The sequence below is a fragment of the Lissotriton helveticus genome, chromosome 6 (assembly GCF_964261635.1).
Source record: "Lissotriton helveticus chromosome 6, aLisHel1.1, whole genome shotgun sequence".
NCBI classification, from domain to species: domain Eukaryota; kingdom Metazoa; phylum Chordata; class Amphibia; order Caudata; family Salamandridae; genus Lissotriton; species Lissotriton helveticus.
Window position 1 is genome coordinate 767,228,378 of NC_136067.1, and position 25,815 is coordinate 767,254,192.

At 43.4% G+C, this 25,815-nt stretch overlaps 1 protein-coding gene across 5 annotated transcripts in view; it reads left to right on the plus strand.

Annotated features, from left to right (window-relative positions):
• The window catches only part of MAP3K7 (mitogen-activated protein kinase kinase kinase 7), a 323,646-nt gene that overhangs the window by 24,360 nt on the left and 273,471 nt on the right, over positions 1-25,815 (plus strand). For all 5 annotated transcript variants that reach the window (XM_078648255.1, XM_078648256.1, XM_078648254.1 and 2 more), the window contains exon 3: positions 20,027-20,092. In XM_078648255.1, coding sequence (XP_078504381.1) covers positions 20,027-20,092 — 66 coding nt within the window. The remainder of the gene's footprint in view (positions 1-20,026; positions 20,093-25,815) is intronic.

Sequence of the window (25,815 nt, forward strand, 5' to 3'; positions counted from 1 at the left end):
TCAATGGATCCAGACCATTAAATTCTCTCCACAGTTAGACGTCAATAAGAACTGCAAGTCCACAGTCAATACAAGATGTTTGGTAATCGGGCTCACACCCGATACACAAGACTAACCTACCGAAACATTATTATTCAGGGGTGTGGAATTTAATAAAATATCCACCTGTCCATTCGGCACGTTGTTTCAAAAATCTACTTGTAGTGTAACAAAATCCACTTATCCTTTTTGTGCCATGTAATGCGCAACAAATTATGGCAGCAATCTCATTATATACTTGCTCTGAAATAGCCTCTGATTATGCCAGGGCTCCTTCCATAGTAGTCTTTTAAAACTAGCAATTCCCTTATGTTGCCACGTTTCCACAGATCTACATACTGGGGCTGAAGGTAATGGTAAGCAATAATTACAGGGTTGGAATGCACCTTTGAGTCTGTGCAAACCTACTAACTTGCATGTTTTAATGGTTTTCATCTACTCTTCTGTAATCCTTTCCCATTCTGAGAAAGGTTGGAAATCTACTCCTGACAATTGTAGACATAAAACGTCTTCCAGGGTTGGTAAAAAAGTGGTTGGAGGGAAAGTGAACTTGCAAACACTCAGATTTTCGCATTCGCAAATCCACACCTGCATATTTGCTCATGCTAAAATGGAGTACTTCTGTAAAGTCTTGTGAATTCACGAAAGCAATATATCTGTACTTAATGCAACAACATGGGTGCACTTTTGAGACTTTGTTTAATAACTGGGTCCCTAATTAGGTCTGGCGTTAACCATGACCTTTTGTGTTTATTAAAATTCTGTCTCTCTCTTTCTATCAGCTAGCTTTACTGTGAGTCCGCGTTCTGTTCTTTCACAAGGAGCATATCGACACAGTCGTTTTGTTCATTGCCAGGAATTACTGTGGCAATGTGTGCTTTTTGAGACCTAAAACAATTTTTGCTTTTGCCAATGCATATCATTGTGCGAGCCCGGCAGCTCTCACACCAATAAGATTTTACAAAAATCATGCCAAATTGACAGAACCATAAGGCTGACCAACAATTTCAGACCTACTGGCTTTACCAATCCTAGTTTATTTTACGTTTCCCATAACCTTATTAAAACTGGTGACACTGATTTTCCATTATGAATGTTTTCGGGAAATACATCAACACATTTTACTAAATGATGCTGCAAAGAAATGGTACTTAAAATTTTAAAATAGTTTAGTGAAGTGTTTTTGCATTTTTTTTGTAAACATTTTATTTTGAAAGCAAAGAATCCGCAATCTTGCTTTCAAGCTTCTGCAGATATTTGCATCTAATCAGAGCGCATTCTGGGAGCATTATACATAGCTTCATATTGCTAAACATTGAAAACGTGTCTATACAGTTTTTATACTGGAAGCACTGTCAGTAGTGCAGTTTGAGCTTACAACATTTGCTTAAAGCGCTCACCCTAATAATAACGGCTTTGCATTAATGAACTATGATTACAAGTTTGAACAGCATTAACACACGGACACAAATATTACCTTAACTGCAGGCAATGCCTTTCTCTGATCCACCATGTGGTACTGTAAACTGGCGGCCAAAGGGTTTGTGCTGTAGGGGGTTGGGCCTACTTGTCCCAAGGACAAAATACACATGAAAACTTGTTGCTCTTCACCCCAAACAATATGTCCCGGGCGTTTGGCTATAGGAATTCCACATCCCTGACTATGGCCCGACCGAGCCACCCCAGGGACCAAGGAACAAGAAATAGAACTGTTCTTAGCACCTTTATCAACCAAAAACTCCTTAGTCTAGTCATGCACGTCCCCACTAACGTACAGACCTCTTTGGTCTACAGGTATCAAAACTGGTCCCTCATCCTGTCCCCGGCTGTCCTAGCTGTAAGACATCCCTGTCACCTCATCTATATCATAGTCATCATGGTAGTACTGTTTGCCCCGAGGGTTGTCAAAGTAGTTCTGATCAGTACAACCCTGTGATGTCTCTGGCGGTTAAAAGCTCTTAATTGGGGGAAAACATGGCGGGCGCGAGTTAGAGCGGCTCGCACGGAGGTGATGGTCTCTTCCCCGGCGCGGTGGATGTAGGTGAAAAAAAACCTGCAAAAAATGTGCCTTGAAACTCATTGAAGTCCCGGTGCGAGCTGAACCCCCGGTTTTCTCTGCTTCCGAAAGTAAGGCGGCCAGACGCGGATGTGTTTGACCACGGTTTCGGCTCCGGCGTTGCCCACCTCTCCCATCGCGCTGCAGCTGTGGTTTCGAGCAGCCGTGGAGCTGCGGCGTGGACGCCGGGTGGCGGCTCGTGGATGCCTCAGGGTCGGGGGGCAAGCAGAAGGGCGCGAAAAGATTCATCCATTGTTTGCGCCCCCTCGTACCCAGTCGGGCAATGGGGAGCTTGAGGCTGTCAAGCTTGCTGCAAGAAAGCTGTAATTGAAAGCAGCTGCTGCAATAGGAGAGGAGAGAAGGCTGAGCCCCACTGTTACTGAATGAACTGGTGGCGAGCGTGATACCGGCGGCAGCAACAGTTCATGCAAGGGCAACGGTGACAGTAAGGAGAGGGGCCGGTCCGATGACCCACAGGGCAGTGGAGGGTTAAATGCAATTTCATTTTCTGATATAAATCTCGATTTAAAATCCCCAAAAACCAAGACCAGCAATAATAAAAAGAAAGCACCCCCAAAGAAAAGAGGGGGTAAAGGAAAGAGGAGGGGAGAAAGTTCAGGGGGTAAGGAGCACTGTGAGAGGGGCATCCCAGATCTGAAGGTCGAAGGTGGCGAGGTGGCTCCCGACTCCCACACTCAGGCAAGGGAAAAACGCAGGGGGGCCCCGGTGTCAAGAATAACACCCTCGTTGCGTGCTTTTTTCAAGGTACTACCACAGGTACTGGAGGTGACCCACAGCCCGGTTATACAAGACCTTGGGCCTGTAGATTGTTCCATACAGAAGATGGCTGATTTGGGGGCTCCAGGGGGGGCCTCGATTGACGCACCCGCACCTGCACACACACCTGCACCTGTGGCGCACACAATACCAACAGAGGTTTCCGGGGGGCTGGCTGAAGTGTGTGCTAGAGGTGGAGAAGAGGGGAGTATAAGGTATACTGAGAAGGAGCAAGAGAAGGAGCTGGGAGGGACCCCCTTGGAGGAACTGCTAATCGCCATGAGAGAGGAGATAAAGTTGGGCTTCGCGGAATCCAAAAAAAAACAGAGCGAGATCAGGATTGCCTGTGACACCTTGGAGCGGAAAGTAGATGAGCTCTCTGAGAGAACAGAGACCCTGGAAGGCTCTGTTGGGGAGTTAAAAGCAAACCTGGAGGTGGCACATTCCCGGATCCAATCCCTAAGGAAGGAGGGGGACGAGATGAGGGATAGGGTCGAGTCTCTGGAGAACTTCTCTAGAAGAAATAATTTACGTCTCTTAAAGATTCCAGAGGCGAAAGAAGGGGGAGACATTAAGACTTTTGTGGTATTGCTACTAAAAAGTGCCCTCAACCTGGAAGAAACAGAGGAAGAGTTAGCCAAAGACATTCAGAGAATCCACAGGGATCCGTTCCGCCTCAATTCAGGGAGAGTGAAGCCAAGGAAAATACTCTTGAACTTTTTGACTTACTCCTTGAAAGAGAAGATTCTCAATCTCGCCCTGAAGGCGAAATCATTGAAAGCCCCGGACTTTTCATTCGAGGTTCGGTCGGACCTATCAAAGGTCACCCTAGAAAGGCAGTGGGAGCTGGGGCAAAGAATGGAAAAATTCAGGGCAGCGGGGGCAACGGTACAAATGAGGTTTCCCGCCTTCCTATAAGTAATGTACAACAATAAGATGTACAACATTCGTTCCCCTCGGGAAGCGGATGAGCTAATCACCTCCATTTCTGAGCACTCACAAGGGGGGAAATAAACACTAGGAACGGCAACACATCTTCCAGCCAAAGGTGGGGGGTGAAATATTTACAAATATTTACTCTTAAGAAGTAGTATCAAACTAGTCAAGCTAGTCAGTGTTGGGTTTGGTAGTTAACAGGAAAAAAACTTAAAGGTAAGAAAAACAGCAATATATTTAAAAAAAAAAGGGGGAAGAGTAAAGGGAGAATAAAGTACATGAATAGAAAAAAAAAAGAGGAAAAAAAAGCGGGGGAAAAAAACCCCCCAAAAAAACAATAGAATTGAATAAAGTCATGACAACATTTAAAATTAAAGAGAAAATCTTCCCTTCCCTCGCCGCACGTAGGTAATAAGGGGACAAGCAATTCACTTATAAAAAAAAAAATATATATAAAAAAATATATATAAGAATAGCAGTTAAATTGTTTTTTCAATAGAGGGTAGATGGGGTTAGAGACTAACACACCGACGTGAACCTGGCGAACCAACAAGCCAGGAGAAGTGAGGGGGGGTTTTCCAGGGGCGGGGGGAGGGAAGGGGGTGCAAGGGAAAAAATCCTCATAGGCCTGCTCCTATCTTTTTTATTTCTAAGCCTATCCACAACCACCAGAACCATTTTCTGAGAGAGTTTTATTTAGCTAATGGCAGGGTGTATATGGAGATGTGGAGAGGTAGAAGAAGAAACAAAACATGACAGAAGTGCAATTCTTATCCTGGAACATTAATGGTCTGCGAGTGAAGGGGAGGAGGTATAGAATATTGCAATATTTCAGAGATTCCCCAGCGCAGGTCATAGTGTTACAGGAGACACACCTATTCAAACAGGAAGTTGTAACAATCATGAAAACGCAGAAGTGGGTGGACAAATTCATCTGCACAAATCAGACCGTTAACATTCGTGGGATACTCATTAGGTTTAAAAAATCAGCAAAGGCACAGATTTTGGCGTATGAGGAGGACCTCCGCGGGAGGTGGCTGATGTGTAAAATAACGTTAGATGGTCAACAATATATACTGGTAGGTTATTACGTCCCAAACCAGGACGATCCGTCCTATCTGCTAAAAATCCAAGGGGCCCTAGTCACTCTGAACGATCCTATTATATGGGCGGGCGACTTTAATATAGTCTTGAACCCCAAGCTCGACAAGTCCTCTAACTCCAGAGCGATGGTATCATCTAAGTCGAGGCCCGTTCTGCTGTCCATTATGTCGTCTTTGGGGCTGGCAGACGTTTGGAGAGAAAGGGCTGGTATCGCTCCCGGGGTCTCGTATAGGAACCTTAAGTATAGACACAGCTCAAGGATCGATTATGCCCTCTTTAGTTATAGCATCCAAGAGGAGGTAAAGGGGTTGCGGTATTTACCCCCCCCCCTACCCCCATCTCTCAGATCATTCAGCGATAGTCTTCTCTCTGACAGTCACGCAACAGAAAAAATATTCGTCTTGGTCATTTGATCGGACGATTTTGTTAGATCAGGCGGAGACCAACCTGCTGTCAGAAGAGGTGTCAAATTTCCTAGAAATCAATTTGGATTCAGCAGGAATTAGTATTGTATGGGAAACCCTTAAAGCCTTTTTAAGAGGCTATATTACGAATCGAGCATCATATAGAGGAAAGGCCTATAGAGAGCAAATCAGGACTCTAGAACGAGAACTGGATAGCTTGGATAGGAGGTGCGGGTCCTCAGGGGGTACCTCTGTCGTGCAAGAAGAGCGGACCAAGGTGAAGTCTGAATTGAACAAAGTATTACAGGAAAGAGTTGAGAGGAGGTGGGCGGCAAGTAAGATCTCGAATTTTGAATATGGAGAGGCAGCTGGTAAGGTCTTAGCTTGGAAGATTAAAACAGATAACTCTAAAAAGTTTATAAGGGGCATTCGAAAGGAGGGGGACCCTACTGTTAGGACTTCCAATACTGAGATAGGTAGCGCATTTCGGGAGTTCTTTCAAAACATTTACACTGAGGACATTGAAGATGACCCCCTGGCAAGGAACACATGGCTAGGTAGGATCCAACTGCCCACTCTTACGGGCGATCAGACAGAATGCCTTGACAGGGATATATCGGAGGATGAAGTAAGTAAGGCGATAGGTCAACTAAAGCATGGGAAGGCGGCAGGGCCAGATGGCCTTCCAGGGGAATTATACCGAGTTTTGTGTCCGGTCATAGTAACAACATTGACTGCGTTATTTAACGATATTTTTATAAATGGGTTAGTGCCTCCTCAATCGTGGAGTGAAGCAACCATTGTCCTTATACCGAAACCGGGTAAGGATCCAACTGATTGCGGGTCCTATCGGCCGATCTCGCTACTAAACAATGATTATAAGATCTTCGCCGCAATTTTATTAGCACGGCTGGCAAGCGAGATCGGCTCGATAATTCATGAAGACCAAAAGGGCTTTATCAGGGGGCGTCAGTTGGCGGACCTAACCCGGGACTTGGTTGCGGCGATAGATATCGCCACAACGTTTTCCTTACCCTTAGCTACATTAACCCTAGACGCCACTAAGGCCTTTGATAGGGTCAATTGGCCCTACCTGGCGGCAGTATTAAGGAAGTTTCAGCTAGGCGAGAATTTCTGTCGAACCATCCAGCTCCTGTATAGAGCCCCAACCGCCAAGCTTTTAGTTAATGACACACTTACAGACCCATTTAAAATTTCACGGGGAACCAGGCAGGGTTGTCCCCTTTCCCCACTCATGTTTAACCTTTATTTAGAGCCTTTTGCACAGACACTGAGAGAGGAACATAGTATTACCCCATTTGAGTTTAGCGGATGGGTGAAGTGTCTGGGTATGTATGCGGATGACATCCTTATTTATACGTCAGACCCCGTTCAGGCCTTCCCGACAGTTATCAGGAGAGCAGAAGAATTTGGCCAGATCTCGGGGTACGAGATAAATGCGGGGAAAACGGAAATAATGGTGTGGAATATCAACGACACACAACTGAATACAACCTCCTCAATGCGCTATTTGGGAATTAAGATCACCCAGGTTGTTGGGAATATAGCACAGGTCAATTTGGATCGGGTTTCCCAAGAATGTCGGGCGCTTCTAAAAGCATGGACCTTTCTCCCTTTGACGATCTATGGGAGAGTGAGTCTTATTAAAATGTCAATTCTACCTAAGCTGACATTCATTTTTAACAGCATTCCTTTAGCCTTTGAGCCAAATCAAATCATGAAATGTCAACAGGACATTAACTCATTCATTTGGAACTATAAGTCCACCAGGATAGCTTGGAAGAAACTGAGGAGGAGGAGGAGGGAAAAGGGCGGGCTCTCTCTTCCAGACATACAATATTACGCTTGGGCCTTTCAGTTGTCATTCTCTAGAATGCTACTGAAAACTCCAACAGATTCATCAGCAGGGAGAATGTTTAAGGCCATGTTAGCTGGAACGGGCCTGCCAATGGACGGTTTTCTATTTAAATTTGGAGAACAGAAGTTCTTCAAAAAGGTGAGGCTGAAGGTCTTGCAGTCGAAGGCCAGAGCCTGGACAAGGATTAAGAGGACGGCAGGGCTGGCCTATTATTCAAATCTGGCTCCAATCTGGGGCTCTCCGGGGCTTCCCCCGTGCTTGGGTGACAACCTATCGATACCCCTAAGAGAGGGGGGGATACTGAGATGGGGCGACTTGGTGGCAGGCGGGGTACTAGTACCGTGGGATAAATTGTATGAAAGGGTCGGCCCAAGGCTATCAAGGTTTAAATATATACAACTTGTAAGCTAGAGAGCTCCTTCAAAAGAATGCCCTAGTGGGGAGGTGTAGTGTGCTAGAACAACAGCTTGTGGAGAAATCTCCGGGGGGCAAAGAGGTGGCACACTGGTATTGGGCAATCTTGGAGGAGGTGGACGGAGACTTTGACCTTCCGGATGAACTGTGGGCGGAGGACTTGGATCTTCGAGGGGAAGAATGGTGGACAAGATCATTCGCTCTTCTCTATAAAACTGTCAAGCCTGCATGGTTGAGGCGGAATCACCTGTTCACGGTCCATCGCGCCTACTGGTCACCACAAAGGCCTGCAAAGTTTCAAGCTGGTAAATGTTGTAACAAGAGCAGTCTCCAGGGCGCATCAGATGTTCACATGTTCATAGATTGTCCTCCAAACAAGGCTTTTTGGGCAGAAGTCCTGCTTACACTGGGCTCGATACTCAAAGTAACCTTACCCTGCACATTATCACTGGTAATCTCTGGGATGGATGATAATGTTACTGGCTCAGCAAGGTCGCTGCTGTTCTATGCGATTTTACTCGCGCGGCGACAGATATGTACATTTTGGGTCGACTCCAAGGCGCCAACACATGCCAGTTGGTTGTCATCCCTACTTGAAACATCAAAAGTCGATCTGGCTAGACCGTGTAGCAGTAAGAACCTCACATTTTGGAACTTCTTGATTTCTTGGTGTTAGTGCGCGAGTGTCCAACAGCGGGGTTTTTTTTTTTTTTTTCCCCCGGGTCCTATGATTACGCCTCCAAACTCCAGGGTTCAGTGTGGCGGTTTCGTTAGATAAGAACTGGGCCTGGCGGTAGTTTCTACCTTGATGGAGTCTGGGATGGGATTGGCAGGTTGCCATTCGCCATCAATGCCTCAGTAAACCCAGATCTAGTCTCCCGCCAGGCTGGTGTATAAGGTTATGGTGGTGGTGTGTGCGTTCCATCCCTGGTCGCACGAATAGGTGGTTGGCTATATAGTTTCTGGTTAAGAGGTACAGGCAAATGAGGACAAAAAAAAAAAACCCTGTGATGTCTCAGCCGTCTGAGCCCTGTCCTGGCTATCATCTCCACAAGACCCTAGTCCTTTTGGGACCACCACCTTCTGCAAAAGCACAGGACACTTGCTGCGCCAGTGTCCCTCCTCCTTACAGTACGCACACTGTTCGGTCCTACAGGCGTAGTAGTCCTGCCAGTATGGGGAAGCTGTCGGGCCATACCACTATGTCCTCTACCATTCCCTCAAAAAGCCTGCTGCAACAAATCCTTCATCTTCAACTTTTTATGCTTTTTCTCCACCTTCCCCTCATTCTCCATGTGCTCCTAATACTGCGCCATATTCAAGATAACAGAAGGAAAAGAGGTGGACCAGGTACTCTTGGAAGCCGGTAATCGAGTCGCAGTCTTAGGGAGCTGGTTGGAAACAAATCTACAAACAAACGCACACCACCTTCAATCAACAAGTCCTGTCCACTATAATCAAGAAATGCACTTTTAAACCGGGTGAAAAAAATCAGCTCTTTCTTCTGGCGACAAGCCGATAGCATGTCCCAATCAATCTTCCAGGGTGGAATAAGGGAATGCATATACGTGATAATTCGGCCAGGCAAAGCAAGTATCTCTGCCTTAAGCTTCTCACCGGGCTTCCTCTCCTGGTCTCATGCTTTAATCTGATCCCAGGTACCACCCAATTCCACAAAGTGGTCCTGTGTGTGTGTGTACCTATCTCCAAATATCAACAGGAACCAATAAACCAAAGACCATTTCAATCTCCTCAGGCATCATCACTGTTGTAGAAGTGGCCTCAGTCAATTCTTTATAATATGCAGTGGGATTTTTGCTTGGGTCAGCTAACTTAAGGGACAAGACTGCACTCCCTTTCCATGGGTTATAAACCCACTGTTCCTGGAAACAAGCCTCTTCTCTTGGTCTAGTAACAACATCATGCTGATCCCACAGCTCTGGTTTTTCAGGGTGATATATGGGGTGGACCTGCCTCATCGGAAACTGAGATACCATCTTCGGGCTCTTCTCAAACAGCCTACTTCGATAAGCAACCAATGTAGCAACATTACCAAAAACCGGATTAGGCGCCATATCCGCTACGTAGACGTGATCCTTAATATCATAGATAATCTGTGGTGCTGCCTCATTGAAGCACTGCTTCCAAAACCCAATCAAAGTAGCCGACAGGTGTTTAAGGGCATGCTGCTGCACAAAAGGCTCATAATCTTTCATCACATTTCACATATCTTTCACGCCATAAATAGGATTCCGGTTTCACTGCGCAGTCTGATTAGCTACTACCTGTTTTTCAGCCTCTCCCATGTCATATGGTATCAACATTTGCCTTAATCTGTCCTTGAATTTCATCCAGTCTCTGTCTTCAGGGCCGCGTGCTGGTATCCCAATATTCTGCAATGTTGGGGAATGGAGGAAGACAGAAAGAATGATAACAGAATTAGTGGGCATTAACATTACCGCTGGTGAAAGGGATGCCGAAGCAATAGGTGTTGCAGTAGAGCTGACAGTCGTAGTTGCCACAGACGGCGAAGACAAAGAAAGTGTCTCGAAAATCTTACAAAGTGTAAGAATAGCCTGGGGCACTCTTGAACACGATCAGTGTTATGAATTAGTAATAACAAGTAATCCAAAGTAGAATTGAGATTTTTACTCAAATGTAAGCTCTTAGTTCATCAACAATATTCCAATATTCCATCATATTGACATCATATGTTGAAATTATACAGGCTTATCCATCATTGATTGTCCATAGTGGGTACATATGTCAACATCCACAATGTTTTAAATCCCCGATGCATTTCGCGCTGGTGAGCGCTTCTTCAGGGGGTCTAAAAAATTAAACAGGAAAGGTGTGTAACTATACTGATACTCAGGAGCGAGAAAGCTGCATAGAATAACATTGTTACAGGTAACAAGGTGCAAGGGATGATGGCGTGGTCATAAATTAAAACTTGGATACAGCTGTGAAGTAATATCGACCTTCAAAACCGTGTGAAAACACATGGTCAAGAATGATTCATACCAGATAAAAGGTTAATAAGAAGTGCGAAAGATCATGAGGATTAATAGTGATGGGAATCACAATCATAAAGAGGTGGAATAAGAAGATGGGAATAAGTAAGATTCAAACGAAGCATCCCGTTATTTGATTCCAGTGCAAGTGAAAAAAACGAAAGTCGTGATGTAAACTAAGATAGCGTATACAGTGACCGGATTAATAATCTGGATAGTGAATGTGAAATAAGAATAGTATATTTTGTTGTATCATCGAAATTACCATATACATTGGAGTGCAGCGGTCTTCTTTCCTTTATGAAGACAAAGAAAGGACAGGAGGTGCCGTGGCCAAGACAGACTGAGCATGAGTAGCAGAGGCAGAGACCGCAGAGTCAGAAGAACCAGGCAGCTGGGCCTGTTTGGGAAGAGGGGGATATGCCCCTTGCGGGGCATACAGAGGTGGGGGTCGAGCATCTAACAATTCTTCGACAAAAGAATCATAAGATCAGCTACGTAAGATTGATCAATATTCAACCGAAACCTCCTATCTTCACGTTCAATACCTATCTCCTGCTCCTCTGTTTAGCCTCTTTTTGCCATGTTGTGAGGGAATCAAACTTTGACTGCCTACTCCTTTTCGCCTGTAAAAAACACATTTTTTGTTCTTCAAATGTGCCCGTCACCGGCCACTGCAACTCCGCATTGACCCTCATATATTTGTGCCATAACGTACTAAACATAATGGGGCCAATTCCATGTTTTACATAATGTCAAAATTTGGAGTGCCTTCCGGAGGCGCTGGCTGACTTTCTTCCAGTCGAGCATCAGCAGAATGACAACAAGAAACCAAGAACCGACTAAAGCAAGGCATTTTCAAAAGTAAGCCACATTTGTTATGTTGCCTAACGTACTGTTCAAAAACACTACATATCCAAAGCGGTCCTCCGACCGTACCAAACAAAATTCAAATTCAGACCATACCAAATACAAACCAAAATGGTACCATATCCACAAAGAACCAAAGCAAACTCACCTGGTACACACAGGTCAAACAAATCTATTCTCCACTGCCGACTCTTCGGACCAAACAATCGGATCCAAGGGTTTCGCCGTTCAGGACCCCAGTTGGGGTGATCGCTGGGCGAGGAACCAACCGGTCAGGCAGACTGGGCAGCTGCGAGTTCAGGATTTTCTCATGCACGGATCCCTGGTCTGCCCGTACAACCCGACGTGGCCCTGACCTCCCCATCCGTCCATGGGCGTGGATAGGTCACCCGATGGATTCACTGTTCGGGCACCAACTCAAGGAAGTGACATGATTAGGGTCACCCGGGTCACTCGCGACCACCTCTCAGCCTTCCACACAAATGAAGAGTCAGTCAGACAGTAGAGAATACAAACCAAGTATATTTTATTCAGGTACACTCAAGTCGAGTCCGGTCTGACCAGCCTCCTTGGAATGCTGCAGAGGGACTGACTTCAGCAAGCATGGCGGTACATAATGTACAATTCAGAACCAATAAAGACACGCCCCTAACTGGAAACTTCCAGTTGGTAGCTGGTGAACAAAGGAGATACAGAGGGAAGGGTTCGATCCTGAGACCGGGTACATGCTACCTCAGCGCCAAGGTCACTCTGCCTGTGCCTGCCGTCAAATGCAACAGGAAGGGGCTTACACGGCCTAATTTCATAACAAATGCAATTAGAAGAAGTTTTACATTGGGAACACTGACAAATACAATAGGAAGGAGTTTTATGTTGTGAAGTACTGAGGAATACAATAGGTTTTTACAATATGAACTCTCTGATAAACATCATAGGAAGTGACTTGCATTTATTTTTTGTACATTAAGAGGCCTTGCCCGATCTCTAGATCAGGAGAGGCTTTGGAGGTCTGATTTTCAGTGCATACATTTGTAATTTTATGTTTGTTTAGTTGTGTGTTAATTAAAGTATATTTTCTGTTCAAAAGTGAATGTCCTAGCCGGACATTGATTTACTAATTGTTACTGCTTTGCCATAGTTCTGAATTTCAAACCCACAACATCTCCATGAGTAATCCTTGGACTGTCTGTCTCATTACCCTGAGGGTCAACTGCTAAAGGGGAGGAGTTGGTGCCCCATTTGCTCCGAAAACTAATGTGACCTCAGGACACCAGAAGTAAGACTCCTCACTCCCACACCTATTTCCACATGAACTACAACGGAGATTCATTGTTATTGCCCAGTGCCCCACAAGGAACCACTTGCGCTAATGTCCATTTCCTGAGTGCTCCCCTGCTGTTTAACTAAAAGTTTCAGCATCTGTAGGGCCAGTCACCACTGAAGAAAACTTGATCGCCTATCATGCCTTATGTGCCAGCAGCAGGGTTGTGCAATGTGGCATGATTTTCTGTGGATTCCCCACTCCTTAGAAGGCTGCCACTTCCAGTATTAATGACACATCAACATATATAGTCAGCTTCTGGGCAGTGCGTGTTGCAGTAAAGAAGCAAACCTCTGTCTTATTGTGTGTATTTCCTGTCTCTTCCCCACCAGTGTTTGCATTATGTATTGTTTTGACCATTACAGGGCTCCTCACAGTGTCGCTATTCTCACCAGTATACAATGATACGTGGAGTCTATGCTTTTCTGTGCTAGTTTATCTAGTTCACAGGTAAGGGCGCTCTTTGGTGAATCCTCAAATATAGTTATCCTTCCTGGTGCTGAACCAGATGCTCCTGTCCAGCTCACTGTACCACAGGCAGTGTATGAAGTTTCTCTATGTGTGTGCTTACATGAATGGGACCAGCGTTAGCCAGTGAGCTACTAGAAACTGTTGCAGAACTGTTCATGTGAGCCTAGAACCATACTATTGTGAGTAAATGACGAGTGTCTGTGAGCGCTATGGAGTCTGGGGGGAGGAAGCTGAGACTGTTCACAGGTGCTTGGGGATTCCACTAAACACAACCAGTTGGGGACAAGATTTGGGGTTGCGGTACAGTAAACAATGCTGTGGATTGATGGAGGAGGGTAGCCTGCTGCTAGTCATAGGGACATGATTCAGAACATTTATTGGACAGCCTTGATCTTAACTCCCCCACCTTCCAATTTTTTAAAAGCCTCATTACGGAAGGTAGACGATCAAGGTTCACTAGCAGAGGCAGAAGACTGCTCTGGAACAATTGTTGCAGCATTGTTTCAAAAGTAATACTCATCTATTCTTGGACAGTGTGTCTTTAACCATGACCACAACAAAAACGCTAAGGAAGCTATTGCAAACTTAAATGCCTCTTTATCGATTGGTGATTTTATGTGTGTGGTATTATAGGTGAGTGAAGGTGTGATTGAAAGAAAAGCGAAAATTTTAAATTAATTGATGTACTAGTTCAAAGTTGGGACGGATGAATGAGTGACTGCTTGAACAGAAGCATCGGGTCACATCCATTTATAAGCCTGACCACAAGGTTTTGCCAGTGCTTCATTTTTTTGTTGCTCTAAGTATGCTTTCCAGTTTTCACTCTGGTACCCAGTCTCAAAACCATGATGATACATGTTACTCATTGTTGAAATGTTTGAAATGTTTGAATAAGTCTATGATAAACATCACTGAAGATAAAAGTGCACCTTGCCCCAACTTTTTATTGTGATGGAATGAAATTTACTTCCTATGTTTGATATCCAGAGTTTTCACAAAATACTTTTTTAGGTACGCAGGACAGTGGCAATGGGTCGTTTTGTATGTGCACATCCCACAAGCATACAGATGAGCTGTTTCAGTTGTTACAGAAAAGAAAACAATATTGACAGACTGTCAGTTCATTGGCTTTCATTTCTATAGCATTAGCCATAAATGTAAATTTAGCACATCAGTAGCTCTGGGTCAGTGGCCTCAGAAGGTTGTGTTTTTGAATACACACACATACACCAGCAAAGAGGCAGTTTTATTACATGGCTTAACAAGACCACAAATGAAACTAGAAGCATTCTGCTGTAGATTAAGTTACCTGGGATGGATACCGTTTGCTGGCCTTGCACAAGAGAAAACTATTCACTAGTGTCCCTTTGGAAAAAAAAGAAATTTCCTGGAAGGTAAAATGTCACTTATAGGATTGGTCCATGTGCAATAAACCAACGCCCTTAACTGCTTTGATTGCTTTTGAGCTACAAATATCAGCAACACAAACATTTTTGTTGACCCAGTCTGTTAAAAGTTGGGTGTCCCATACTGAAATAACAATCCAAATTTGTATCTTTAGGTGGATGCTAAATACTTTGTAAATTAGATTTTGATGAGTGTAAAACCAAAATAATTGTGAATAATGTAGGCTTCTCAAATAACTTAGCTGCATTGATGCAGCATTTTAAAAATTGTTGCTTTGTCAAAATAGTGGGCTAAACTGTTAATTGAAATTGTTAGAATTAAAATTTTTAACTTAGAGTTGATGATGAAGGATGAACTTGATTTATTTATGGCAACTGCACCCTCAAGGGTGAGATGAAAAATGTAATAAGCTTTCTGCTGACGCACTTGAGATGAAGACGACTGAGTGACAACCCAAATCTTGAGGTATTTACCAAACATTATGTAGTTAGACTAACAGTGAGGTATTGCTATGAAGTCAACACTGTAGGAAGACTGAGTGGTTGTTATGAATCGTCTTATGACAAATGCGGAGACATTTGAAAATCATTTCTTTCATAATTAGCAGTCGTGGAGACCTACAGTGTACTGAATAGTGTGATCTCTGCTGGTAAAGCCCAAAATCAGCAAAGCAGCTGAACTTTGAATCACCTGCACATTATGCCACCCGAAATTTTGGAAATCCAAACATGAAAATCTTCTATAATCCAAGCATGAGAACAGCTTGGATCAGTGTCTTGCAACAGTTTACTGTCAATAAAGAAAGAATAGTTTTTTAATTTAAAAACACAAAAACAGTTAGCATCAGTTTGAAGTTTCAGTGTTAGTTCACTGTCCAACAGTAAGCCCAAGTTGCATACCATATAAACTTGTTAGGGAGAAGTAACTCATCATGGTCAGCCACCAGGTGTTGGGCCATGAGGTGGTGGGATGCAGAATATGTACTGCGATCTTACCATTTTTGATAAAAATTAGAGAGTTACTACTTTGAGTGGGCAACTGATATTCGACTCTGGTGTAGGTGAATTTGTATGGCTGCTTTTTCAACATCCAGCCTGGTGGTGATTTGGTTGTCATCAGCATAGCTAAAGTGGAAGCAGTCATATGATCTAATCATTATTACATAGATATTTGTATGTTAAAACAAAGTTAAGGATTTTTAATGATCCTTGAGGGGTTCTGCAAGAAAGACATTAACTAGGGGCGAAAAAGGGATACCCCTGTCCTCTGTAGCTTTGTCAGGAAATTAAATGAACAATCGTAAGGCACTGTCCCTCACACCTGTTTCTAAAAGAGTTGCAACAGCATGTGCCGCATTCATGCAGCACATCCACCCGTGTTTAGAGTTCTACAAATGTAATCCAAAATGTTACCAGTATTCTGCCCCTTGTAAATAGTTAACGCCTGCCGGTCTGGCTTTGTTTGCAAGGATCAGCAAGTTCTTGGTGGGAAAGCACACAGTTGTAAGTCCTTCTGGGCCTGTAGTACCATGCTGCCTAGTTACATCTGAACTGTTATTGCAGTAGTCCTGTGTGGTTATTCTTCATGGGGAAATACAGCAGACACTTAAAATTCTGGGGCTGAGCAGGTCCTTTGAACCAAATTCTCTAGGAAGGGTATTTGGCACAGAGCCACTGTTCTAAATCACTTTCATCAGAGTCCAACTCTCTTCATGGTCAAGTTCTACTTACAAACAAAATGTTGGGTGCCTTTGATTGGTGTAGCTCCATAGGGTGTGTCGAGGAAAACCATGCTTCTCACTCAGTTAAATGTATATGTCCCATCTTTGGTAACTCTTAGTCCTCTTAGTAGCGCCACATGTTCTCACGCAGTGACAACAAGCATTTGCAATGCAATAGGTCTCGCATTTGCGAGATTTTGACCTTTTGACATTGTATATTACAATGCCTTTTATTTATTTGTTTAAACAAACCTGCAATAATAAAAGGCATTGTCATTTCCAATACCAATTGCTCAAAGTTTCTAAAAATGACACTTATTGCATTGCAAATGCTAGTTTAGTAGATACAGCTTTGCATCAAAAGTATAAGTGGTTGAATAGGAATGCCCATGCACCACCCTTAGTGTCTCGCTCGAAGCAAAGGTACACTACTTTCTGTTATTTTATGACTGTTATTCAGCGCAAAAGATAGTTTGCGCTACCAAGTAATTGCCAATTAAACACTTTGCTCTGGTTGTGTAACTTTTGTGATGCAAACTTGTTGCACGGTGTTATAAATTTAGGGACCTTCATGTCTGGGCCAAGGGGAGCTTTCTAGCCTGATGAACAGACTCACTCCCCACTGACTGTGATAATGGGTTCTGTGTAATGCTTTGTATTCCCACGCCGTACCCGAAGTACAATCCCTGTCATGGTCTAGAGGAAGCATTCGGAAGGTGCAAACTGGGGAAATGATAGAAAGTGGCAGGCGGAAGTGACGACACCTCTGGGAAAACGTTGAAGAACTGCTAGATGATGTCACGTGAGCCACACTTCGGAAGAGCTTGCAAAACCCATGACTGTTGTAATTGGAAACTATTTCTTTAAAATGCACCGCTGTGTGAAATTGCACAGGGAGATAACACACCTCGCTTCAAGAAAAAGAGAATCCTCACTAAAGCCACACCTCCCACATAAAAAGGCTGGGCTACACAAGCCATTCACTCATTTTCATGTTTGGAGTTTGTCAAACATGTTAATGTCACGTGACACTGAGGACAAGAGCGTAGCATTCTTCTGGTGGGTGCTGCAAACCGAATAAGAGGGTGTTAGGCGCTATACAAATGTTACAACATTTGAGTCTTGTGCTACCCACTACTGACGACATTTGACCCTCTGTTTGTCTGGCGTCAGTAGGTATTGTGGCGGGTTGAGTAATTACTCAGTTAGTTGTGTATTGGATGATGAAATTGTTGTGGAAATGAGTACCTCTGTACACTGTGCTGTAAGAGCCGTGCAGAAATGAAACGTCAACCTCCAGGAAGCCTTCAGCGCTATGAAGCCACGCTCCAGCAGCCGAGGGCTATACGAATACTTGGAAATGAAAAACCACCACAACTAAAACAAACTTGCATTAATTCTTCGAACAATACAGAGTGGACAGGCACTCTGCACATTCCACTTGGAGCCTGTTGGTGAAAGTATGGCAAGCGGTGCTTCTAAGCAGAGCGCCCCTGCCAAAGATCCTGTGCACACAGATGTCTACGTACTCACAGGACTGGCGCCAGCAACAGTAGGTAATGGCGGTGGGGTGCGCTCAGCCCACTCTAAAACATCCAACACCAAGGCTGGCAGCAAGCGGCACTGAGACAAGCAACAGAGATGCTGCTGCTCCTCCCTTAATAAAGCTGGCATCCACGAGTGTGTGGTGCTGTGCGCTGCAAGCCGTACACGTGCACATTGCCTGTCCGGGCTCGTGCACATCTCCTGTCCCCCTTCAGCAGTTACATCGACAACAATAGATCTCGTCAAAGTGTGCAGCACATGCGCTGCGTCGCTAGGCGAGACCTAAAAAAGAAGGAAACGGTTTACCTGTTTTAGTGCTAAATGTTCTACAAGGATTCTCTAATAATTTCAGATTCACTAAATCAGTTATTTTAACTATGCAAGTAACTACTTGCTTGTGAAAAATAGAAACCGCACATGGGAAACCAGCTTTATTGAGACCCTCTAACATTTGGCCACTCGCGCCAAATGAATTGTGTCAACGTTAGTTCCCACAGGTAATGCGTGCATAAGCTCTATCTTGAGAACCTTTTGGCCTTAACAGTAAACCACAAACAATTCTCTCAGGAAGGCATGACAGACACACAACTGCCATTTTCAGGTCACTTCCATATGCGTATTCTGCTATTCCGATTTATACCTGCATTATGGCTGTAGAAGAACATGGGGAATGTTTTCTATGGTTGTTTAAGCTTTGGCACCAAGGCCACTGACTGTCCGAATTCTATCAGAAACACTGCACCTTTTCAAAACTGAAGTTGATATGTTTCCTCCCACCTGAGAACCACAAAAAAGAAACTGTCTGTGGTCCCATCGAGTAAAGTATACCATCATTCTTCATTTCTAATAAACGGACTCTGGGCTAAATTAGCTTTTAAACAAAGCACCAGGCCTCTCATTACAATTAATGTTCGTATTGAGTGTACCTTACAGTACATAAACAGTGTGCTCCAAGTGGTTACACTTCTTCAGGAAAAAATACTAGTCCATTTCAGAGCTTGATCACTTTCCCTCCGAGATTTGTATTGAATGTAATGGTCACACATTACTGTTCATGATACTTACCCCAGACAAGAGCAGAACACTTCTCTTACAGGTAAGGAAAGGCTGCTACAACAAGCTTTTATCTCTGACACCTTGAAGTGCAGTACTTCTTTTTGTCTTGCCTTGCTTTGTTTAAGTGGTGTCTAATTGCTTTGCATATTGGAGGTTGGCTGAAGGATCAACAAGGTATGGAGTCTAGCTCACACTGAGTTGAGGGTAATCTGCAAGAGACCTTGGGTCACCATGAAGTTCATGCTGCCTGAATACCTTCATCCATAGGGGCATTTAAATATAGAGCTAAAACCAGGGAGCACACTTGTCTCGTGTGAGGAACGGAACTGGATTTATTTAGAATGTCATCATTAGCTAAGCTGTCTAACAAACACACATGCTATGAACTCAAAATAAACATTGATATGGTGTTGTGATCCCCTAGGCAAAGTGCTTGTGTTTATCCAGTTGGTACTGATCAGTTCTTTTTAAATAAAGCCTTCATTTTCACATATATGGCTGTGACCCCTTGGAACGTAATTCTCAGGCATTAACTGGTCCTCTCACCCCTTCTTTTTTTGTCGCCTTGCCGATTTATTCATGAATGACTCTAGTCTCCGTTAGGTAGAGGTTTCCTATATTGGCAAACTGCGTCTGATTGTGTTGAACACTTGTACATTTTCGGTGTGTATTACACGCATTTGATTTTATGATTGTATCAGTTTTAAACTCTTAATACTGAAACATGTTAATACAAAAAAAATCTATGAGCCTTCGTTTAGAGAGCAGTGGACGTTTGTATATAGTCTTTCTATGGGTTATTGCAGTGTCATTTTATTTTTCACAAATATTTCATATTTTTGGGTCACTATGTTATGCATGCTGAAAGGTAATTTAAGCAATGTAACGGAAAAGCTAGTATGATTATACATTCTAACGTGGAGTCTTGTTTTAAGTATTAATTAGGCTGTCAAAATAAGCGTGAGCAATACTCTTAAATTCAGCGAAATGAATCATATGCTTGTTTCTTGCAGCTTCGACAATTATCTCGAGTGAACCATCCCAACATTGTAAAACTTTACGGAGCCTGCCTGAATCCAGTAAGTTTATTTTTACTGTCAAAAGACTGAATACATTAATCGTCATGTAGCTGTGTTAACCTTTTGTATTTAGAGAAATTTGTTGTAAATTTCAGGTTTCCATTAAGATGACACTTATTAATCCTTGGTGCTTCTACAATTATTGTATAACTTATAGCGGTCCTTTTATGCTTTGTAGTTTGATTTTCCAGGTCGTTCTGTTGTTCATGTAGTCAACATGCATCAAGGTAGGCAATTGCAAATCCTTAATTGCGATTATTAAGGAATCACAATTATGCAATCTCAATTGCCTGTGCATGTATGTTTCGCTAAAATATTAGCGATTCCTACATATTCCTTAATTGCAAATAGGAAATTGCGATTCGCAATTAAGGAATAGCTTCCCATTCATTCCTATGGCTAGAGGTCCATAGGAAGAATGGGAATTGCATGCGCAATTTGCGAGTACCATATAGGTACTTGCAAATTGCGCTTGCAAATTCAAGAGTGCAAAGGGGGCCAAAAGGCCACCCTGATGCACCCCCCCACCCGGAAATTGGAATGTGCGCACATGTGGAACACCGACATGTGGAAAAATGTACTTTTGTGCATTTTTCAGAGCTTTTGCAAATTACCATCAACTTGCAGTTGATGGTAATTAGCATTTCCTAAATGCGAAGTCGCATTCAGAAAGGCTTGTTGCATTCCAAATAGGGAATCACAGTTTGCGATTACCTAAATGCATTTGCAATTTAGATAATCGCAAATTTTGCGATTACCTATTTTGTGAATTTGCATTTGGGTTGATAGATCCCAAATGCCAAAATACCTTTCGCAAAGGGGCCGATTCTGCGAATTGCCCGATTGCGACCGGAATTTTGGTTGATGCATGTGCCCCTAAGTTCTGAGTTGACAAAGCACATCCATGAGCCTAGGTAAGACAGTATCCTTATGGTGCCACCAGCAGGGTGCACTGAGGAAAGGGCGAGAGGGTTACTTTGATTTTTATTCAGAATAATAATTTTTCATTGTCATTTTAGAGGGTTATTCAAAGCTCAGAGATTACTGAATATTGCAGATACAAATTTAGATGTTTCCTGGAGGGTTGCTTTTAAACCCACGTGGTTTAAGCCAAAACATTGATACTGAATAAGAGGTTACAGAAACACAATGCATATTTGCATATTGGCGCGCTCCTTGCATGTGTCTGGCTCTGTGGACGGTTAATAAATATGAGGCTCATGTCTGATTTAAAATCGGGAACATAATTTCCAGCTATTCAGCCCCCTTCCTTGTAAAAATGAGCTGACCTTTCGATGAAACGGAAACACAGGTTTTTCGAAAAAAACTAAGCAAAATACTTGTCTGGAACACTTTCTTGTAAACGTGATTTTTTTGGTTACAAATCTGTATGAGAAACTAGTACATGTTTTACAGATTATTATCTTTTTAGGTCTCGCCTGTCGATGCGCATGCGCATCGAGCAAGCGAGACTATAGGGGCTCATCTACTCTTTATCTAACTTGCAAGGAATCGTGGCGATTCCTTGCAGTGCCCGTGACTTTTAAGCTCAATGCGCATGTGCATTGAGCTTAAAAGCGCGTGCACAGCCGCCCGCATTCCTCCGACACCTTTGAAGTGAAGCTTAGCTTCACTTCAAAGGCCCGGCTTCTTCACACCCACATGCCGCTCTGCCCCGCTCTGCCCCCTCCCCTGAGTCATCCTGCCTGCCCCTTCCCGCCGTGTCGCATTTCTCCTCCCCCCTCCCCTCTCCCCTCTCTTCCCTCCGTCTTGTTTTCTTTGATGCTGGTATTTCCATATCTGGCAGCTTCCTGCCCTCACCCCACGCACGCTGTTTATTTATTTATATTTAATATGCAGGAGATCTCAGTTTATTTAATTTATAATTAATGATGCCGCCCACGCTGAGGCTCGAACCCTGTTCTCCTTCTCCAAAGTCGGCATCGTTATATGTTGAGCCACCTCTTCGCACCGTTTGTTTGTGCTGACTTTCTTGCTCTGCCGCTGCTGGCAGCGGCATTGCGCTTGGAGGGAACATGTAATTGACCCGTCTCGCTTCTTTTCATTTGAATTTTTTTTACATTGTCTCCTTCCTTCCGCCCCTCGCAGTTTGTTTTCCTTGCACCGTCCCTTCTTACAGTCCCTTTAACCATTTTGGTGTTGCTCAGCCCCAACTAGCATGTTATTGTCAAGCCTCCAAATATGCAGCACAAACACGACGTACAAAGAGATTAACGTGTTGCCTGGAGCACATTTCGGGAATAACATTAAATGAAAGCCCAAACCCGCTTTACCGCAACTTGCTTTCACTTGTTGTCTTTGTTTCCAGTGCTATTTTAGAGCTTTGTGCAAACTACACTCTCGTTATTTTGCTGGTAATAACTTTGAGGGAATAGCGTATTTTTGTTTTTTAACCACTTGGCTGCTAAGGTACATCCCCCTCTTCCCATTGACTTTCCATTGAAATCAATGGAAACTCCATGACGAGTTACCCTTGTCATTAGCACTGAAGGGGTTAAATAGCTGGCAGCTTCCTGCCCTCACCCCACGCACGCTGTTTATTTATTTATATTTAATATGCAGGAGATCTCAGTTTATTTAATTTATAATTAATGATGCCGCCCACGCTGAGGCTCGAACCCTGTTCTCCTTCTCCAAAGTCGGCATCGTTATATGTTGAGCCACCTCTTCGCACCGTTTGTTTGTGCTGACTTTCTTGCTCTGCCGCTGCTGGCAGCGGCATTGCGCTTGGAGGGAACATATAATTGACCCGTCTCGCTTCTTTTCATTTGAATTTTTTTTACATTGTCTCCTTCCTTCCGCCCCTCGCAGTTTGTTTTCCTTGCACCGTCCCTTCTTACAGTCCCTTTAACCATTTTGGTGTTGCTCAGCCCCAACTAGCATGTTATTGTCAAGCCTCCAAATATGCAGCACAAACACGACGTACAAAGAGATTAACGTGTTGCCTGGAGCACATTTCGGGAATAACATTAAATGAAAGCCCAAACCCGCTTTACCGCAACTTGCTTTCACTTGTTGTCTTTGTTTCCAGTGCTATTTTAGAGCTTTGTGCAAACTACACTCTCGTTATTTTGCTGGTAATAACTTTGAGGGAATAGCGTATTTTTGTTTTTTAAATAGCATGCACGAAAACAGTATAATTTCAATTTGCACCACTTATTTCCCATGTTTGTGTCAATGTAAAAATCGACCCTGCACACCCAGCACCAGGGCCGTGTGCCTCAATGATGCAGTACACGCACCAGTAACTGAAATATGACGAAAGACTGAAAGGAGTAGCTACAAGCTGTGCTCTAGTTCTGCTCTCCAAAAAATCAGCAAAGAAACAAGCAATTAAGAACATTTCATTGAAGAAACCATTGAGCAGGAAACAGAAGGAAATCCTACAGAAAGAATCCTAGAGAAAGAAGCTTGAGGTATGTAAACACTTTTATTATGCAAAGGACGTCAATTTCAGGATGCTCAGATGCTCTCATTGGAGTGAAGCGATGGCTTACGTTGAATGAAGAAGCAGCTCTGAGCACTTCAAGAACAGCTGTAGTTTACCACAAGGCACAGAGGCTCTGGCAAGCTTGCATAATGTGGCGGTAGTCCACATCTCGTCATCTAGTGCCCCTCCCTCTGACCACATTATAACACGTTTGTGCCGAGTTGGCTCTATGGTTTATGCAGGAATGAAAAGAAACAAGTAAAATGCATCAGAGATGAGAAAATAAAAAACAGCGAATCTTTCGTACTAAAAAGATGTATGTGAAATAGTTACGAATCTGTTAAAATATGAGCGACAATCCTCAAGTCATCCACAACTTACACTGGTGCTGTTCACTGAAGGGTTCACACTCTGCTTATTCAATTGTTGGCCTCTTGCTGAGATGGTGAATAAAAAGCTATTTAGTGTTCATTTGTATTAGAGCATGAATTACAAGATCAGCGAGTAGTAGTGAGACCACCCAACAATTCTCCATCAGTTGGCAAGTAAGGGGCCATTCTAAAATGGCAACACCCAGATCCTGGACTGCCTAACTCTCGGCCCACCCATAGTATAGTCTGGTAAAGATGATGCTCACGAGTGCCTGTGCAGCAACAAAAAATATCAAAAATGCATAATCTCGCCGGCGCTGAACTATGGATCGATAATTATTTGTCAAATACATTTTTAAAACATAAATGTTCCTCTAAGGCACATGGCAGATGCTATCTGTAGCCTTGAAAGTCCATAGGCCCTGAGAAGTGAAAGGTGATTGGTGAGGGCAAGTTGTGCTAAGACATACTCCTAAGCTTGTGTGCTCACCCTCACCCTCAAACCTTCACCCTCAACCCCTCACTCACCCTCACTCTCACTCACCCTCACTCAGCCTCAACTACTCTCACTCACCCTCAACCCCTCACCCTAACTCACCCTCACCCTCACTCACCCTCAACACCTCACTCACCCTCACCCTCACTCACCCTCACCCTCACTCACCCTCAACACCTCACCCTCAACCTCAACCCCTCACCCTCACTCACCCTCACTCACCCTCAACCCCTCACCCTCACTCACCCTCACTCACCCTCACTCTCACTCACCCTCAACCCCTCACCCTCACTCACCCTCAACCCCTCACCCTCACCCTCACTCACCCTCACCCACTCTCACCCTCACCCTCACTCATCCTCAACCCCTCACCCTCACACAGTGCAATAGGTCTCAGACCATTTCAGTTAGAGCTTTAAGAAATGTTTATGGCTTTTTTTATTTGTAATTCTTTAGCATTGGCTACAGGAAACAAAAATGCTAAACATTTACAAAAAAAACCCATAAACAATTCTAAAAGCACTAACTCTAATGGTGCGAGACCTATTGCATTTCCAATGCTTGTTAAATATGCTTTACACCTGTTTAAGTGAAATTCTTTTGAATCAAGGTTAGTCCTATTGTTAAATGACATACCAGACAAAATAAATTGAAAACCCTTTCCTGTATACTTATTAAAAGAATGATATTTAATTATACATTGACTTACAGTGGCAGGTGTATTTTATTCAAAGGTGGCTGCCTTCTAAGTCCTAAATCTCACAAGGAAAATGTAAAGATCCAATTGCCAGTCAATTTGATGAAGATCAAATAGCTTTATTTGAGAATCAAGGCAGATACCTCCAGCACAGCTTCACAGCTCAAAGATCAACTCCTATAATCAAAAGCTAACATTCTATCCTAGCAATATAGCTAACATTCTAATGATGACATGCAGATGTACTCCACTTTACACATCTCCTTACTTAACATACACTAAATAAATTATACATTTATATTTTCATATAAATCATATTTAAGGAATATAATAAATTTCCATATTTTTATATTCAAAAGACATCAATCTTCAGAAACATGAACCGGAGCACGGCATTTGCATATGTTTCCAGTACTCCAAGCTGATCCATCGGATAGGATAGCAACATTTCTTTTTATAGACTTCACTTGAATCGGTGCAGAAAATTAGCTGTCACCCTTTGTAGTGACACCACCACGTTTTATGGTCACCCAATCACCAATCTCAAATTTAATATCTTTCACACTCTTCCTATCATTATAATATCTAGTAGCTTCAGCTTGCATTTTAACTACTTTATCTTCCACAGCAGTTCTGTCCACCCACACACAATCTTTCACTTTCAACCAACCAGGAACCTCTTTGACACCAGGTTCACATCCCTTTAAA